Source organism: Serinus canaria, chromosome 1, assembly GCF_022539315.1.
Source record: "Serinus canaria isolate serCan28SL12 chromosome 1, serCan2020, whole genome shotgun sequence".
NCBI classification, from domain to species: Eukaryota; Metazoa; Chordata; class Aves; order Passeriformes; family Fringillidae; genus Serinus; species Serinus canaria.
In genome coordinates, this window is record NC_066313.1 from 44,567,700 (window position 1) to 44,584,262 (window position 16,563).

At 41.2% G+C, this 16,563-nt stretch overlaps 2 protein-coding genes across 3 annotated transcripts in view; both read right to left on the reverse strand.

The window, feature by feature from the left end:
* The window catches only part of MIPEP (mitochondrial intermediate peptidase), a 66,485-nt gene extending 60,642 nt beyond the window's left edge, over positions 1–5,843 (reverse strand). Inside the window, exons 1-3 of the mRNA XM_009102833.4 lie at positions 5,573–5,843; positions 2,456–2,629; positions 557–645 (exon numbers count right to left, since the gene is read on the reverse strand). Of these exons, the coding sequence (XP_009101081.1) occupies positions 557–645; positions 2,456–2,629; positions 5,573–5,749 (440 nt within the window). The 5' untranslated portion in view covers positions 5,750–5,843. The remainder of the gene's footprint in view (positions 1–556; positions 646–2,455; positions 2,630–5,572) is intronic.
* A 793-nt stretch (positions 5,844–6,636) lies between these two features.
* LOC103812543 (complement C1q and tumor necrosis factor-related protein 9A-like) lies at positions 6,637–11,841 on the reverse strand. 2 transcript variants are annotated; one of them, XM_009085615.4, is made up of 3 exons: positions 11,050–11,841; positions 9,042–9,104; positions 6,637–8,148 (listed from the first exon to the last, which is right to left on the reverse strand). In XM_009085615.4, the coding sequence occupies exons 1-3, from the start codon at positions 11,213–11,215 to the stop codon at positions 7,325–7,327; spliced, it is 1,053 nt and encodes a 350-aa protein (XP_009083863.1). In that variant the 5' UTR covers positions 11,216–11,841; the 3' UTR covers positions 6,637–7,324. The 2 variants fall into 2 exon arrangements, with proteins under 2 accessions (XP_009083863.1, XP_050836833.1); XM_050980876.1 differs by lacking the exon at positions 11,050–11,841 and adding an exon at positions 9,220–10,073 and having other exon boundaries at positions 6,637–9,104.
* Between the last annotated feature and the right edge of the window lie 4,722 nt (positions 11,842–16,563).

Sequence of the window (16,563 nt, forward strand, 5' to 3'; positions counted from 1 at the left end):
CACACACCAAGCACTGTCCCCGTGCAGATCACACTGTGTCCATCGGATTTGCTGGCATGTTATCCTGTACTCCCAGGTGGGATACAGTGGGCAATGAAACACATGCACACAACAGTTTAAGAGCCTCCCAAGATAATATATGAGTAATTTCTTCTTTCTACAAATTTTATATCTGAAGTGGTATTCAGATATTAAAGCCATATTGTTATATATGGTATGCTTAATCAAAGTCCTGAGAAATCCACTTTTAAGCATTTTGTACATAAACTTTTCAACCACTAGAGAATTGTCACAAGTCCTAGAAAAATGTCACTTGAGCCTTTGATGGGATTCAAGGACATGGAGTCTCATAAACTGCAACTAAAATGGAAAAACCTTTCATGAGATACTGTAACGAAATGAAACCCCTTAATATCTGTAACAGAAGACTGACACTTTGTTTCCATGAACAAATATTTTTAGTTGATTGCCGTTTTCACAGATGATCATACAGTAATTTTTAAAGCTGCATATGGAAACAGGAAAAAAAAAAGAGAAAAAAAAGAAGAAAACATACTTCTCTACCACAGTACCAATGTTTCTGCAAGCTTCTTCAGCAGCCTCTCTGAATGCAAAGTCAGGGTGGGCAACTTTTACAAAATCAGCCTGATAAAGTAGAAGAAGAAAACAGTGAGGCAAAAAGACAAATAAAAAAACCTCCCGGTTTATGAATAAATTGCATTCAAGCAGTTCCACTTATATTAACATTTATTTCTACAGTTCTATGCAATCATTTTGTAGAATTTGCCTTTTTTTGTCTAAAATATAAAATTGACTGGAAAACTTTGCTGACAATTATTAATCCACACAGTACCTCGAGTCCTTCCAATAAATAGTATTAATTCATACCCTTCTTAAAACATTTTATGCAGTGTGTATCTTAGAGTCCTTATAATACAGACCTACTCCAACATATTTGAATGTTATTAAAAATTTTTTTTAAACTAAATTTTCTAGTTAAGATGAAAGCTCACCACTAACAAGAAGAAATTTCCTAAGAAGAAGAAATACTGATTTTTAATAAATCTCCAAACCCTTCAGAGGGTTCATAAGGCTAGAAGGATGCTAAAAGGGGCTGGGAAGCTAGGAGCTCCCATGACTGCTGACATGAAGTCAGGGTGGTTTTAGCACTGAAATGATAGACTTAGAATATATTTAAAGTCTAGGACTATACTGAAGATATTAAGCATGATTTTACAGAAAGTACATGCAACAAGCTGACAGAGTAAAATATTGTTGCCTTTCAATTGAAAAGGTAGCCTTAGAAATGTTACACACTTAAAATTTTTACTTCTAAGAATTCCTTTTTAAAATCCTGTATAATACTGACAGAAAAGGTGCTGAATGACAGATATAAAAATTTCTAACAACAGGTAACAATCAACAAATAACTTCCAGACAGTTCTGCAAGCTGTGTAGCTGTGAACATAAAAAAAAACCTGAATATAGTACAAAGGAGATAATTTTAGCTAAGCAAACTTATACAAAACTATGGCCATTGAATTCTGACATTAATGTTTTACTTAGGTATTGACTAATTAAGCAGAATTAGGTATCATCTATACAAAACATAAGAACTAATGACTTGACAGAGCTTGTAAGTACTTTCAGAAGGAAAAAGTGCTTGGTACAAAAGATGTCTTAAATCTACAAAAGAATAAGAAACAAGACTGGAGAACTGAAAACACACTGAGATATTCAAATGTGAAAACCCAAGTGACCTCAAAAAACCCAGTGACCTATTCACTAAGAACTGATTTCAGTATGAAGTTTGGTTCTGCTTCCTCCAACCAAAGAATTATGCTTTTATAAAAGACATGCTTTGGGCAAACTTCCAGAGAGCAATATGAAATGCTCTAATAATGTTTTGTGATGCAGAATATCAGACCAAGTACTCGTCTGTGGACGACAAAAATTACAGTCTAAGAAATTGCTGCCTTTTTCTAGTGTTATTAAAGGAGTGATACTGCTGCCTTTACTCTGGAAGTTCTTTATGGACCTTTACCTATAAATGATCAGAACTTAAAACACGTGCATTGTCACTCCAACTTTAACTCTGAAATCAAAACCCTCTTTTCCACAATGTAAGTGATGCTAGAGAGCTTATGTATTAATATTGCAGCAGAAGCTCAAGCACGATTTCACTGTAGTTTTTCTTGTTACAGCTTCTATACTATTTTTGCAACAGTCTTAAAAATAACTGGACAGTTTGACAGGATTTGTACTTGGCTATCATTTGGTAAAACACTTTTAATTCACTTTCAATCAATTTAACTTTCTGTCTTAACACAAAACTTCATGGAGCTGATCTGCTATTTCTACGCTATTACTGCAGGGTAGAAAATCATAAAATGGAACATAGTGTAAGCTCAGCCAGTTTGAAAGAATTTATGTAAAAATAAAAAAAGTAACATACCAAGTCTGCCACTCTGCACAGGCTGTCTGAAAGCTGATCAAAGATCATTACAGTCTCTGGCCCAGGTGGTGTTGAACATGCCTTCTGGACAAGCTGCTCTGATTCTTGCAATGCTTTGTCCTGTGCTTCTTGAAATCCTTCTGGACAGCTCAGTTCTGGAACACCAAACAGACCCTGCAGTGCAAAACACAGTGAACACATATCACTATTGCCCTCCTTGATTTCTGCACCTTTGTTTCAAGACTGAATTATCACTACAGAATTTTACCCAAATGACCCCAGCTAGCACACTGTAACACTTCACTGGACAGCAGCACCAGATATCAAGAGATTGCAGGCAACAGGACAGCTGTCTCAGGCTCACTAAATGAGCCTCCAATATGGGAAGCAGACCTCAAAGGAATAATCAACAACAAGTGAAAATGTTTGTGGAATGAACAGTTTTATTCCTGAAGTTCCTATCAAGCCTGGCCCTATCCCACAGAGCAAGGTAAACACACTTATTCGTGCGGGGTAAATGCAGATGGCACTTATGTTCTGCATTTGTGGAAGAGACTTAGAGGTTCTACCACTGACCAAACAAAATTACTAATGATAATAGAAAGAGAAGTTCCACAGTGCAGGCCTACAACAAGAAAAAGATTTCAAAGCATCACAGAATCCCCCGAGTTGGAAGTGATGGCAAAAGTCTTTTGGGTTTTATGTATTCTTCATGTATTTGTAGCTTCGGAGGCTGTTAATGCATAGTTATAACTTCTAGTCATTTCCCAGCTCTCTTGCTCACAGCTAACAAACTCCTGTTGATGCATTCTTGAAATTCTGTTTAGTCTTGCCTGTTAGTTTAGCAAGGACACTTTATTTTGCACCATAATAAAATGCAGAGTTAGAAGACTGGGGGAGCTTGGGGGGGAGCTCCAATGGGGCTGAACCCAGAGGGAAAATTATCTAACCCAGCTGCTCTTCTAATTGGACAACATTTGATAGGTATACTAATCAACTAATTATAAAAATGTAGAACTATAGTATCACATGTACATATCACCATGTTGTGCACCTTGAAGGCTTTCAGTTAAAGATTTGCTTTTGTATTATTATTTTAACAGTGTTTGAAAAAGCTTTGAGTTTTATTCCACACGAAGAAAAGACCCACAAGGATCACTGAATTCAAATTCCTGGCCCTGAACAGCACCCTCCCCAAGAGTCACACCGTGTGCCTGAGAGCACTGTCCAAATACTTCTTGAACTCTGTTAGGCTTAGTGCTGCAATCAGGCTCCCTGAGGAGCCTGTTCCAGTGCCCAACCACCCCGAGTGAAAAACCTTATCCTAGTAATTCCTTAATTTCATTTAACTTAAAGCAAGATCTCTTCAAGCAATACGCTCCCAATGCAACTGCCCAACTACAACATGAGCATCTCCTCACCCCCTGACTACAGCATTGAACAGTGAAAGGTATGTGATTTCACACAAAATCCATCCCTTCCAAATTCATCCTCAGTATCTAAAAACCACAATGTGGATTTTCAAATCTGCAGTCCAGTCGGTTTATAATCCACTTTCTGCAAACTCTTTGTATTATTGCAGTCAGATGCAGCTTTGCAGCTTGCTAATATTTACCCAAATAAAACAAAAAGCTACAAATTGACAGCTCGTCTGTACAAGTATATATTCTGAAGCAAAAGCAACCCTTTAAGCACACATTCAGAACATTCTGGATTGCTTTGTCCTATTTTCTTTCTGTCACTCTTGCTAAAAGCACCTTCTTTATTTGCTAATGAAAGGAAACCTTTCCTCACAATTCCCATGTTTTAATTTATTATTTGGGAACAGAAACTGGACTGAAGCGAACATTGAAAAAGGTATTTTTATATTTTTACACATGTGCACAAAACATAAAAACACTTGTGTCACAGCACTCTTGAATAATGTTTGCTGCCTAAGACACTCAAGACTGCCCTTTCACTCAGATCCTCAGCCAGAGGATGCAGTGTCTTGCAATAGCCCTGGGAGCTCCAGGTCTTTCTGCTGCACATGTAGTATTCTGTGACCAGGATATATCTCCTCTTAGAAATAATTTAGTTGTGCAACTCCTCTTACATATGATGCCAAGTTTAACATAAAAAAATTAAAATTACAAAAAAAAAAAATGAAGCTTGGTGTTGTTCTTTAATGTCATTGGCTGCATGGCTGAAACATTTTTGTCTTCACTTGGTCTCAGCATTTACATCCTACCTGGCACAGCCTCATTGTGAGTCTGAAATATGCACCTCTATTCCAAAAGAATCGTGGGCCAGGTGAATCATCTGGAACACATTCCCTAGACCAGCCAAGCAAACAGTATTCAACTGGATTATTTCCTGAAGCAAGACTTCCACCAGTGTGCTTTCAGAGGCATGAGAACCTGAAGAAAAGTCTCCCAAACAAGTGCCAGATTGTAAACAGAGGTCAGATTTGCCCTTTCTAAAACCCAAAGTTCAACAGCTCCACCAGGCTGGGCACCATGGCAGGAATAGCTGAATCAGCAGGCAAACACCTGGATTTTACAGCTGCACCTATTCTTTATGCACTGCTACCTTATCCTGTCCAGGAGCGTGTTCATCCCCTGGACACACATTAACAAACGTCCCTGACTCATCCTAAAAAGACAAGCATCAGAAAACCCAACCATCACCAAATCAGCAAAGAAATCCTTTTCTTGCCATAGGCAAGACATCAAGAGTAAGCCCAGGCAAGGGGATGTGAGCAGCGTGGCTGCTCTCGAAGCACTGTCTGAGTACAGCGGGACGGCACTGACACGTGAACGCTCAGCGAGGGGAGGGCTGGCAGGGAAGAGGGAATGGAAGGGGCAACCTCACTTCATGGACCTATGGGCACCACTGAGGCTCAAAGCACTGCCACGTACAAGGGCATCACTGTCAAACGCTTCTGTGACCAAAAGCCACAAGGTTTGGGTTTGCTAAATCCCATATAAACTCTTATTAAAAAAAAAAAAAAAAAAACCTTCACCAAGAGAAAAATTACCCTCTTAGAACACTTGAGACAAGCAGAGCAAAGCACGAGGCTGCCAGCGACCAGGGCTCCTGTCGCAGCAGGCCCGGCCCTCCCCCACCGCCGCTCACCGTGTCCCTGCCCGCCGCACCGCCGCGCAGCGGCTGCTGCTGCTGCTGCTTCACATCGAAGGCGGTACCCACGGGGCACCAGCTGGTGCTGACGGCCCGGCCTCCCTGCCCCGCCGCCCGGCCCCGCAGCGCCCGGCCCAGCGCCGCGGGCAGCGCCCGCCGGCAGCCGCCCAGCATGGCGGAGCGGAGCGGAGCAGGGAGCAGAGCGCAGAGCGGCGGAGCGGCGGAGCGGGCCCGTCACGGCCGCGGCCTCCGCACGCCCGCTCGGCCGCGACCTCCGCCCGTCCGCGCCGAGGGGAGGAGCGGCAGCAGGAGGCGGAGCGAGGCGGAGCTCCGGGCGCCCTCGGGCCCTCAGCCCGGTGGGAGGCTCTGACCCGGGCTCTGAGCGCTCCTCGGCCTGCCCCGCTTCCGCCGGGCCCCTCTGTCCCGGGCTCTGAGCGCTCCCCGGCCTGCCCCGCTTCCCGGGGCACCAGCGCCCTACCCGGCCGCACCGGGGCCTCTGCTGGCTCATACCTGTCCTACGCGTTCTCTAGTAAAATGTAAGGCCTTTCTAAAATGTTTTTTCGGTCTACATGTTTTTGTGATACAAACTTGCGGCGTGTGGCTTGGGGGAAGAAACTTCGTCTTGCTGAGAACTTCACAAAGGCCTTTAGTCCGCCTGACTGCCCTTGTATCTCCCTCGCTGTCATTTGAGAAGTGCAGCTGTTCCTCCTGAATTAACCCACCGTGCCCTTTCTGTTTGGGCTCTGTGATCCGCACTTGGGTTCGACTACTGTGGGAATGAGCCCACATTCCCCTGGTACCTACCCTGAGGTGCTGATGGGATGCCAGGCCTTAAGCTCCTAACACTGCATTTCATGATGCTGACCCATCTCCACTGGCATCTCTACTTTATTCTCTTCTAAGAGAAGTGAATGAAACATCCTAATTTTTTTAATATATATTTTTGAGTTTAAGAAGAAAAGGAGTGGGAGGACGGGGGAAGAAGAAGAAAAAGAAAATTCGGGGGAAAGAAATGACAGTTTTTATGTGCATTTCATTTCCTGTTTTATGGCACAGGAAATAACTCTTGATCAGTTCTCTGGCACGGCTGCTTCGGTGTTGATTAAATATTATCTTTAATCTGTGAGAATTTATTTTGCACCAGCTAATTCTGAAGTACAGCAGCTTTATGCTGTATTTTTGCACTGGCCTTGAATATTTGCCCACATCAGAGAATCCACATGGCACTTCCTCCTATTTCACTCAATTTCAGACCTGTGACTACACAGAGAGAAAATACCATATTTAAAAGCTGTAAATGAAACAACGAAACTTGCTTGCACCACACAGCAAGCAGCTTCTGCAGAGGTATCAAACTACACTAATTTCAATTTAAAAATTCTTTTAAAGTGGTTAGATGGAAACTAACTAAGTTTCAAGTCCATCTACACATGCCACATTGGAAGATATAAACTGGCTTGGAAGTAACTGTTGTTTCTTGTTTATACAAGATATCCCACACAACATAGTTCCAGAACTTTTGTCTTTTATTTCATCCCACTTCGCTTTAAAATTTGTTTTTCAGAACTGGGGTACACACCCCTGTGAATGCCTACAGTAAGTCACCAAACCACTAACATTGTTAAGCCCAGCACTGTAGATTCTGAAGACTTGTCCTCTCTTGTGCAGAAGCTGTTCCTGAAACCAAGTGTCTTCTGTTGAATCCAGCAGAAATTGCCCAGCAGATAACAGCTTTCTTAGGGAGGCCATTCAGGGATAATGCGGAGCTACGGGGGCGGGCAGCAGCAGTGGCTGCAGTGGGTCAGCAGTGCTGAAGAGGAGGAACCCAGAGAAGGTGGTATCGTCATCGCCATCTGCAAAGAGCCCATTGAAGGCCTCTCCTTGGTGGGCCTGCAGCCACACTTCGTCTCCTCCCTGCAGCTCGAGGATGGCGGCTCCCGAGGCCTGGTCCTCTCCGCTCTGGTACCTGTCCACCGTGTGCAGCATCTTCATGCCGTTCTTCACGAGAGCTACTCGCACGTTCCTCGAGTAGACAGTGATGTGGTAGGTGAAATAGTAAACACCGGAGTGTTTGCAGGTGAACTTGCCAGTAACCGAGTTGAAGTCATTCAGACTGTTATAGAGCACCTTGTCAAACTTGATCGGGCGATTCGGAGGGGGAAACTTGGTGTTGGCTGTAAGGCCAACACTGAAAGCACTCCTTGGCAGGACTCCTGGGGCACCTACCTCCCCCTTGTCTCCTCTGTCTCCTTTCAAGCCTCTTTCCCCCTGAACTCCCGGATTACCCTGTGGTCCTATACCTCCAGTATTACCTTTAGGACCTGGATTACCAATCGGTCCAATTGGCCCTGGGAAACCAACTCTTCCAGGATGGCCAATTTCACCCTTTGTCCCTTTTGGACCTATGGGTCCAATGTCTCCTTTTAACCCCTTTTGTCCTTGCAGTCCCAGCTCTCCCTTCTGACCTTTGTGACCCACTGATCCTATAAATCCTTTTGGTCCCAGTTTCCCCGGTGGTCCTCTTTCTCCTTTATCTCCTTTGTTCCCCTTCTCTTCAACAGTCCCATTGGTTCCTAAAGGCAAAAAAAAAAAAAAACCAAAACCAAATAATAATAAAAACAAAATAAAACAACTCCACAACTTTCTTGTGATCCTAATTGGAAGGCACAAATTGAGGTTCATCACGAGGACATCTCCACTGTGCATACTCCACTGTGCTCACTGTACACACAGTTTTGCATACATTTAAGTGCAGGATAAGCATAATGTCTGAAGAGCCTGCTATTTTGTTAGAAAACAGGTGCTCTGGCTGGCAGCAGCAAGAATAAGCTCAAAGAAAGGAAGGTTGTCTATGGGCTGATGATAACACTGACAGCTCACATCATCTCATACAAAAGTACCATCTGTCCACACTTTTTTACAGCCTTTGGTGTACAGAATGAGTGACAGGGTTCACAATTTAATCAGAGGAAGAGGAAGGGGTTTTTTTTACAATACCATGAACTTGACTTGAACTGTCACATGTTTATATAATTTTTACATATAATTTCTACTTCTCTTGGGTTACATAGGTTGCTACTGCAGCACAACTAAAAGTGTTTTGTCCTGGTTACTTGCCACCCTGTGCTTTATTTGTCCTTCATCCATCATTGATCAAAGCCTTCAAAACTGCTCTGGTTGCTGCACAAGGTTTTGAAGGTGAAGATCTCATGATGTGAAAGGCACTTTAGCAGTTGATAGACAATAGACACCATAAAGAACATAGGCTCAATCCATCAGGAAAAGAAGCTGATCAATTCTGCTCAACAGCCTTTGGCTTCTCATGTTAGGAATAATGCTGTTTGTAGAGTTTGTTGTTCTCAATTTAGAAATGAGAGAATTTAAAATAGATGAGATTGTATGATGAGCTCACAAACACAAGGGCAGCAGTTCACTGACAAATATTAAATTGAGGCACTTCTCTGACCTCGTTCACCTTTCTCTCCATTGACACCATCTTTTCCTGGTCTTCCAGGAATTCCTGGTTCACCTAGTACAGAAATACAAACACAGATATTCATTAAACAAATTACCAGAAAATTTGGGAAGAGTCCTTCTTTAATCTTTCCTCCTCAATCCTGGCCAAACAGTAATGTAAAGCATACCTTATTCCTGACTTTTAGTGTCTGCCACTGCTGGTAGTTTTATCTTACAGAGAGATTGACAAAAAGCACAGAAACTCTGCTTGAGGATGGTGCTTTGGGGGTACAGATGAAATCCTTGGCATAAAGAGGTGAGTTATTGAGACATGTTCAGTTGTTGTAACTTGGAGAGGATCACCAGTGTGAAAACTTTTCTTGTTGCCTCCATCCATGGAAATTCAGCAAGAAGCATTGCTGGGGCAGGAAGCCTTGCAGTTAAACAAGAATGCGGTTTTGTGGTGGGCCTGGCAGTGCTGGTTTAATGGTTGGACTAGATCATCTCAGAGGCCTTTTCCAGCTGTGATGAGTCTGTGATTCTAAGAATGGTGAACTCCCTCCTCAAGAAGGGACATGCAGGAGTTTAACTGACGGCAATGGATCATTGCAGTGGAATAATATTGCGTATAAAGCCGAGGAAGGCATTCACACTCTTGATCCCTATACCTAGCATGGCATGGAGTTTCCACTGCTCTACAGAGAGCAATTATAGAAGTGATTTTTGTAGTACAGAGGTAGTACAGATGCCCAAGAGGTCTGTGATCAAATAACTGGATACATCCCAAGTGCAGCAACAGAAGAAAAACTGAGTTGGCAGTTTGGTTGAGAGAGCTACTGCTCTCCAGTCATATGGACCAGAGAACAGTTCTTTAGCAGTTTTCTGCGCATTGGGTGCATCCCAGCATCTGCTGAAATTTCACTGACTTGGTAAGGAACAAAATTAATCCTCATGTATTAAACCACAAAGATGTATCTATATAGAGTGTAAAGAATGGTGCATTCACCCCACTTTATTTAAACAAAGAACAGTCAATACAGTCATCATAACAGATGAATTTAGGAAAAATGTTGGAGAGTGTATCAGAATCTAATGGTATCATGATAACTCACTGGAGTGCAGGACGGACCTTTAGAAAAGAAATGAAAATATGAAAGTTATAGGTTTTCTATTTTTCAGACCTTTCTGGAACCCTGCATACAGAAGAAGAGGGCAGTTAAATGTATGTGCCTATTAAGATGCTAATGGAAATCTTTGTTCCTTTCTATATTTTAAAAGGTTATGAAGTGTTATATGTCCACAGGCCTGCAGATTTATCACCTTGTGCAATCCTGGCCTTGATATTCCAGCATGGATACAAGGGCCATTGTTAACCTAAGGCTTAAGGTATTATGGGGGTGATTAGCTTTAGGATACTGAGATTATCCCTGGCTTTGATTTCTCACACAAATCTCTATTATAGCCTGCTAGAGCAGAAATAAATCCTACATTGTTGTTTAACAGTCTCTGTTTCTGAACTTACTCTAGTGACTCTTGAGTTACAGCCAGTAGGCACACTCAGAATCAAGTCCTACCAATGAATAATTTAGATAAGAAAGAGAAGTCTTCTTACCACTGCATACTTCCTACTACACCAAACATGGTATCAGTTGTTTCTTTTTTGTTTAGTGGGCTTGAAGCTCTTTGCAGAAATATAGTTTCTATCTTAGAGGAGTAGGAGTAGGTTTGCAGGCTTTAAAATTTTCAAATACATTTGAAAATATTCCCATGATAGAAAGTAAAGCCTTTTTTCCTTTTGTTTTTATCCCATGAGCCTGACATCTCCATAGTATTTTCTGTCTTGCTTTCCTTAAGCCTTTTCTTATATTTCCTTCTTCAAAGAGGTAAATGACAAATGTCTGAAATGTTTTCTGAAGGCTAGGCAGAATAATCCCATCCATGCAAAGTAACTACAGACAAATTTGGGAGTGAATGGCTTTGCATTTGATATATTAAATCATTCATTCTGAACATAGTACCTGTATCTCCCTTGTCTCCTTTTGACCCGTCACGTCCATCCCGACCAGGTATACCATTGTGCCCAGGATTGCCAGGGATCCCAGGATACCCTTGGGTGCAGATGTCCTGGTTCTGTGTCTCTGCTGTGCTGACTACAATAGCCAGCAGTACAATCCAGCTTTTCATTCTTTAGATAGGTTATAAGATTTTGGCTGAAATATTTAAGAAGAAAAAGTACATCTGCCTGTGCCTACCTTAGAAAGGAATGCAGGGTGGTGCAGAGAGGAAAACAAGGAAATGGGGTTTCACCACGTCTATTGTTTTGTTTTATTTATAAATATTTCTGTAGCATTAATTACAGTCCTGGAGACTACTGAGTGCTATTTTAAATAATTATTTAATGGACATATCAGTCCTGGCATCATTCTACATTTAAAATATTAGCTTTACACAATTCTCCATCTACATTTCTCCCTACACCTACTTGTGACCACATGGTTGTACCAGAAGATAGTGTCATGGGAGGTGAGCTAAGGCAATTCAACCCCTTCATTCAGCACAAAGCAATCACTTTTAAATTTTTAATTTTTTTAAATTTTATTATTATTCACTCAAATTAGTCCCCTACTGGGTTAATAAGTTGAATGACCTCAGAGGAGGGGTTAGAGCTGGAGCAGAGTGAGATGAGGGCAAAGGTGTGAGGGATCAAGAGAATTATTGGCAAAAACAAGTCTTTAGCTGTGTGCTCCCAATTCATGTAACTTTGCTACTAAAAGTCCATCTTATATTTATCTTTTCTCTAGAGAGTCCCTCCTATATAATGTTTTTTAACATAGGCCCATTGAAATACATTAAGGCTTAATCCTGGACACAGCTGGTTTACTTGAGTGTAAGAGCAATTGTTGGGAAGAGATTGGACTGAGGAATAAAAAGCAAATAGCAACAAAATGAATACCTGCCTTGTTTAGAATTAATATCCAGAAATGTTAATACACAGGAAGCTTCAGCTATATAGGTTAATACTTAAACAGGTAAAAGTGATTGTTAGCATGAGTAAATGTTAAACAATTGGCTTTGGAATTAGTTCTTTAATTAATGAAGAGTAAGATCAGTATTTCTTTTGCAATATTAACTAGCATTAACTAAAAAATTATTTCTTCTCTTTAATCCCTTCACCACAATTTCTGACTCTCATGAAACAACGCACACAAGTACCCTGTAAAGAGACACCAGTATGTCCACAATAAGAATAATTACACCCTTAATCTAATTTATAGAGTAAGATTTTATCTTTGGGACATGCTCCTTAATCTTTTTATTCTGTGTTTAGAAAAGTTTCCCATTTTGGAACCATTATTAGAAATTATTTATGGTGTCTTTGCCAATGGATTTACTCAGAGATGTTTGATCACCAACCAGAAAAATCCCGCTTTGTCTGCTGCTGCTGTTTGGCACTGAAGAAAGGTGAAAACAGATAAAACATTTGCTCCTTCTGAGGTATATAAATATTTGCTGCCTTAGTCAAAGCACTCCAGAAGCATTCAAAAGGAAGAAGTGCTCTGTATGACACTGTTAGGTTATGATGCATCCTACAGAGAAGTCTGACAGTCCTTGTCCACTTACAGAGAACCCCATTCCCAGTTGTCTAGGGAAGCATTTCCTGCCTAAAGAATAGACAGTGTGGTTGGTGCCCCATACATTCACTCCTCCCTACAACCTGACATCATCATCATCATCATCATCATCATCATATATATAGGACCTTTGTTCTTACCTTGTTCACTTGGTACTTGCAGTGTTCTTGGACATCTTTAAACTGAGTGTAGAAATTTCATGTAAAAGAATGCACACTCCAATATGTGCTTTGAGGACAAGCACTTATTTGGTCACTAAATTCTCAAAGGTCAGTGATTTAATTTTGAGAGTTGTTCAATAATTAAAACAGAGGTTTAAAGTGGAATGTTTCTGTTTATTCCAATATTAAGCTGAAGTGCTCTGTACTTTGGCTTTTACCACTGTTACATAAAAGGAAATCGTTAAAATGGATTAATAAGGCTTTGATTTCCTGTTCCTTTGTACAAATATATCACACAAATGTTAGCCTCTGACAGCTTGGATGATTTGTGGGATGGAAGGCATGTCTCATACCATTATTGTAGTGCTAAAATATGTCATGAAGGTAATTTCTGAGTCAGTTAATTTACAATGGATTTGGGGACAAAGACTATAGAAATTAAAACAAAAAATGCTAAGAATGTGGCATTACAATTATTAGGTGATTATGGAAAAGAAGTAAATAAAATTACAAAGTTTTTCATGTGTAATTAGCAGGCTCCTTATCTAGCTATTCAAGCAACAGTCAAAGTTATTGGGCTACTAAATTATGTATTAGTGGTAACTAATTTGAAAAAAGCCATAACTCAATTCTTAACTATGTTTTCTTGAAACTAATGGAACTGCTGTTGTCTAAGGACTGGTGGAAGTCAACTGAGCTTATCATCAACTCCCTAAGTGCTGATCATCAACAGTGAAGGATAAAACCAAAAGTAACGTGAGTTAATGTGTCAACTTGAACTCTTGTTGGTTCAAGTGACTGCAAACAGAGTCTGAGGGTGTCACCACACTGCAAAGATGTGTCACGTGTGCTCTGCACACATCAAAGAACGTTCCCTCAGCACAGCAGAGAAACGAAGTTTTCTGTAAGATCTTCACCACCACCCTGTGGCGACACCAAAATATTGCAGGAGTTGAGTTGCCCTGGCTTGAACCTGGGACATCGTGTCCACCGCGCTCTGGGGAAAAGGAGGGACCATGGGCAGCAATTCGCTGCTGTACTTGAACTTCTGCAGCCAAATTAATCTTGCTGCTATGCTAACTGAGAAAAAGAAATGAGAGCCACAATGAACAATCATTTTCTCTTTACCCACTAAGCACCGTCTGAAATTTTCTAAGCCTGCTTAGCCTGAGCCTCCTTTCTCACTTAAAAGTTCGAGTCACTTAAAAGCAGGCCATCCTGCCAGTTAAGAATAACGTCATTCATTAGCTACCTATACCTTGATGGACTCTGCACTTAGTCTGGTTTGATGCATTTTTAACAGGTAACCAAGAAAACTGCTGGAGAAATAGCCTTAAAGACAAATGTTTCCTTCAGCTGCTTTTTAGTGCCTTGTCTCATCACAGAATTATGATTTGAAAATAATTACATGGGAGCAAGAGTTCATCATTTGCTCTTAAAAAACATTGCATCTGAAAGGCAGGAGATGCAGAGGTTTTTAGATTGACTGTTGTGCTAATTACCTTCATTAGGAGATGAATATGACAGCAACAACCATGATGGTTAATTAGATATACCTGACCTTATTAGCAGAGCAGTTTTCTAAACACTTTTTCAGAAAGTCAGTATCTCTAAAGTCTGGAGCGAGCTTATAGGAAGAGGCCATGGTGCACCTGGGGATCCTCCTTTCCTTTTAAGCAGTTTCAGCTTTCCTGAAAAAAAATCCCTGGGAGAAACAGTGGATAAATCCTACATCACCTTGTGTTCAGAGAGAAATTCAGCCCCTGAAGAGCAGTGGTACTCCTTCCTCTCAGATCTGCCCTTCTGAACTTCACTGATGTGACTCCAGTGATGTGGATGGACACCTTCCAGCCTCTGCTTGTCCACAGAGCAGTTTGGCTGCCAATGCAGGTGTCCCACTCTGAATGCTTAAAACATTAAAATGACTCAGATAAACACTGTCCAGGTGTCAATCACACATACACACCACCCCACTCCCCCCCAAGATGCACAACAGAAATGCAGGATGTAATGATGTGTTGTAAACAGACAATGATGTAATGTAAACAGAGGGAAGGTGTGATGGATGTGGGTTACTTGTCTGGTGCAACCTGCTGTAGGTGCCAGCAGAGACATTTGGGGATGCCCCATGGAGTCTACAAAGGGGGTGCAGGTGTAGACACATGTACACACACACAGACACAGACATGTCTGTTTTTTTAAATCAGAGCCTAAGTACCTAATGGTGGCAGTAGGTGAGTTCTCAGCTCCAAGCATTGGACAAGTTCTGATTGCAGCAAACTAAACAGAGACTTAAGATTAACAAAAAAGTGTCCAAACAGTTTATACAGTTTTATCACATTCTCACAATTACATATCCTCTAGATAGAGTAACTAGATTTTGTAAAGCATTGAGAAACACATTCACTTGTATAAGGAGTATTTTTGTGCTTTCCTTACAAACGACACGGTGTGCTGTATTTCACTGCTGAGGTTTTAGTTTCTCCTTTGATTCTGGAACATGAAAAGGCCTGAGTCCTTGTCTCTGATACCAAGCACAGATCATTACGCAGCCTTTGGAAAAAACCTAAACAACAAAAAGAAATCTAAGACAAGCAGTGCTATTTCTGTGCAAACTAAAAGCTCCATCTGATAGATGAACTCTCAAGGAACTTAGAAGCTGTAAGTACAGAATGATCTACAGGATTTAGCCTGACTGCCCAAGCATGAAATAAAAGGCTCAAATGAGCTCACCCTGGCCAGATGAACCACAGGGTCCTTAGAAAGCCTATTGATTGCTACATCCTACTCCACTGTTTGCTTAGGGTATGTTTTTATACCATCCAATCTATCTCACTAAGTGCTCAAACTGTGCCTTTCTCTTTAATGTTGGAGCACTCAGCACACATCCCACCACAGCAGCAACCTTGGGAACAGAAACTCTCAGGTGTGAGATAAACCAAGAAATATAAGAGCCTGGACTTTGGAAAGAGGGGTAAAGAATTAGCAAACCAATTATTGTGTCAGCATTTGAACTTGTCAAAACATTTCTGATTAAAAGATTTCGGCAAAGTATGTTACTTTGTTAAAGCTGTTTGTCTCAGCAAACACAATCTTTGACACAGCCTGGAGCAGGAAGGACACAGGCACACCGTTTAGATGTCCTGTCAGAATAATGAGATAAAAACAACTTCCCTGAATCAGAGAGGTTGAATCCCCAGCTGTGTTCCCCTCTGCTCCAGCAAGCAGGCAAGTAAACCTGTTCACACACATGCGCAGAAAATGCCTTTTGGGTGAACCCATTTAAATGGGTTTACTTTCATTCCAAAGAAAATAAAATTAAATCCTCCTTACCTGCCCTGCAGTACTTAAGTCATCATCCTCTGTTAGCAGGAGCTTTACTAGAACAGAAGCTGTACCTGCATATATTGCAAGGGGTACTGTGTGAAGCCTCTGCCAGGATAAGGTAAAGCACAGTAATCACAGGCTGACAGCAGCAAGTACGGGCTTTGCCTGAACCATGAAGAGTTCAATACCAGAACCAGCCTTAGGCATTGTTAAAATGAACTTGTGCTGGGAAGCACTGAAGCTGTTACTGGGAAAACAAGAGAGGATGGTGTGACTTTTTCCTTAAAATACTAGAAGAAATATGATAGTTGATACATTTTTGCATCACAAAGGAAATTTCGTAGACAATTTAAAAAAAAGCACAACAACTTTAAAACTGCACATAAAGTTTTATAAGACACAGATGAGGAAC

Bases quoted from the DNA above. Each gene is read 5' to 3' on its own strand.
- LOC103812543 (XM_009085615.4), bottom strand. From the start codon at position 11,215: ATGAAAAGCTGGATTGTACTGCTGGCTATTGTAGTCAGCACAGCAGAG. The intron at 9,105-11,049 runs GTACTATGTTCA...TTTCTGTACTAG, and splicing joins AGGAGACAAGGGAGATACAG to GTGAACCAGGAATTCCTGGA. The intron at 8,149-9,041 runs GTCAGAGAAGTG...TTTTGCCTTTAG, and splicing joins TGGAGAGAAAGGTGAACGAG to GAACCAATGGGACTGTTGAA.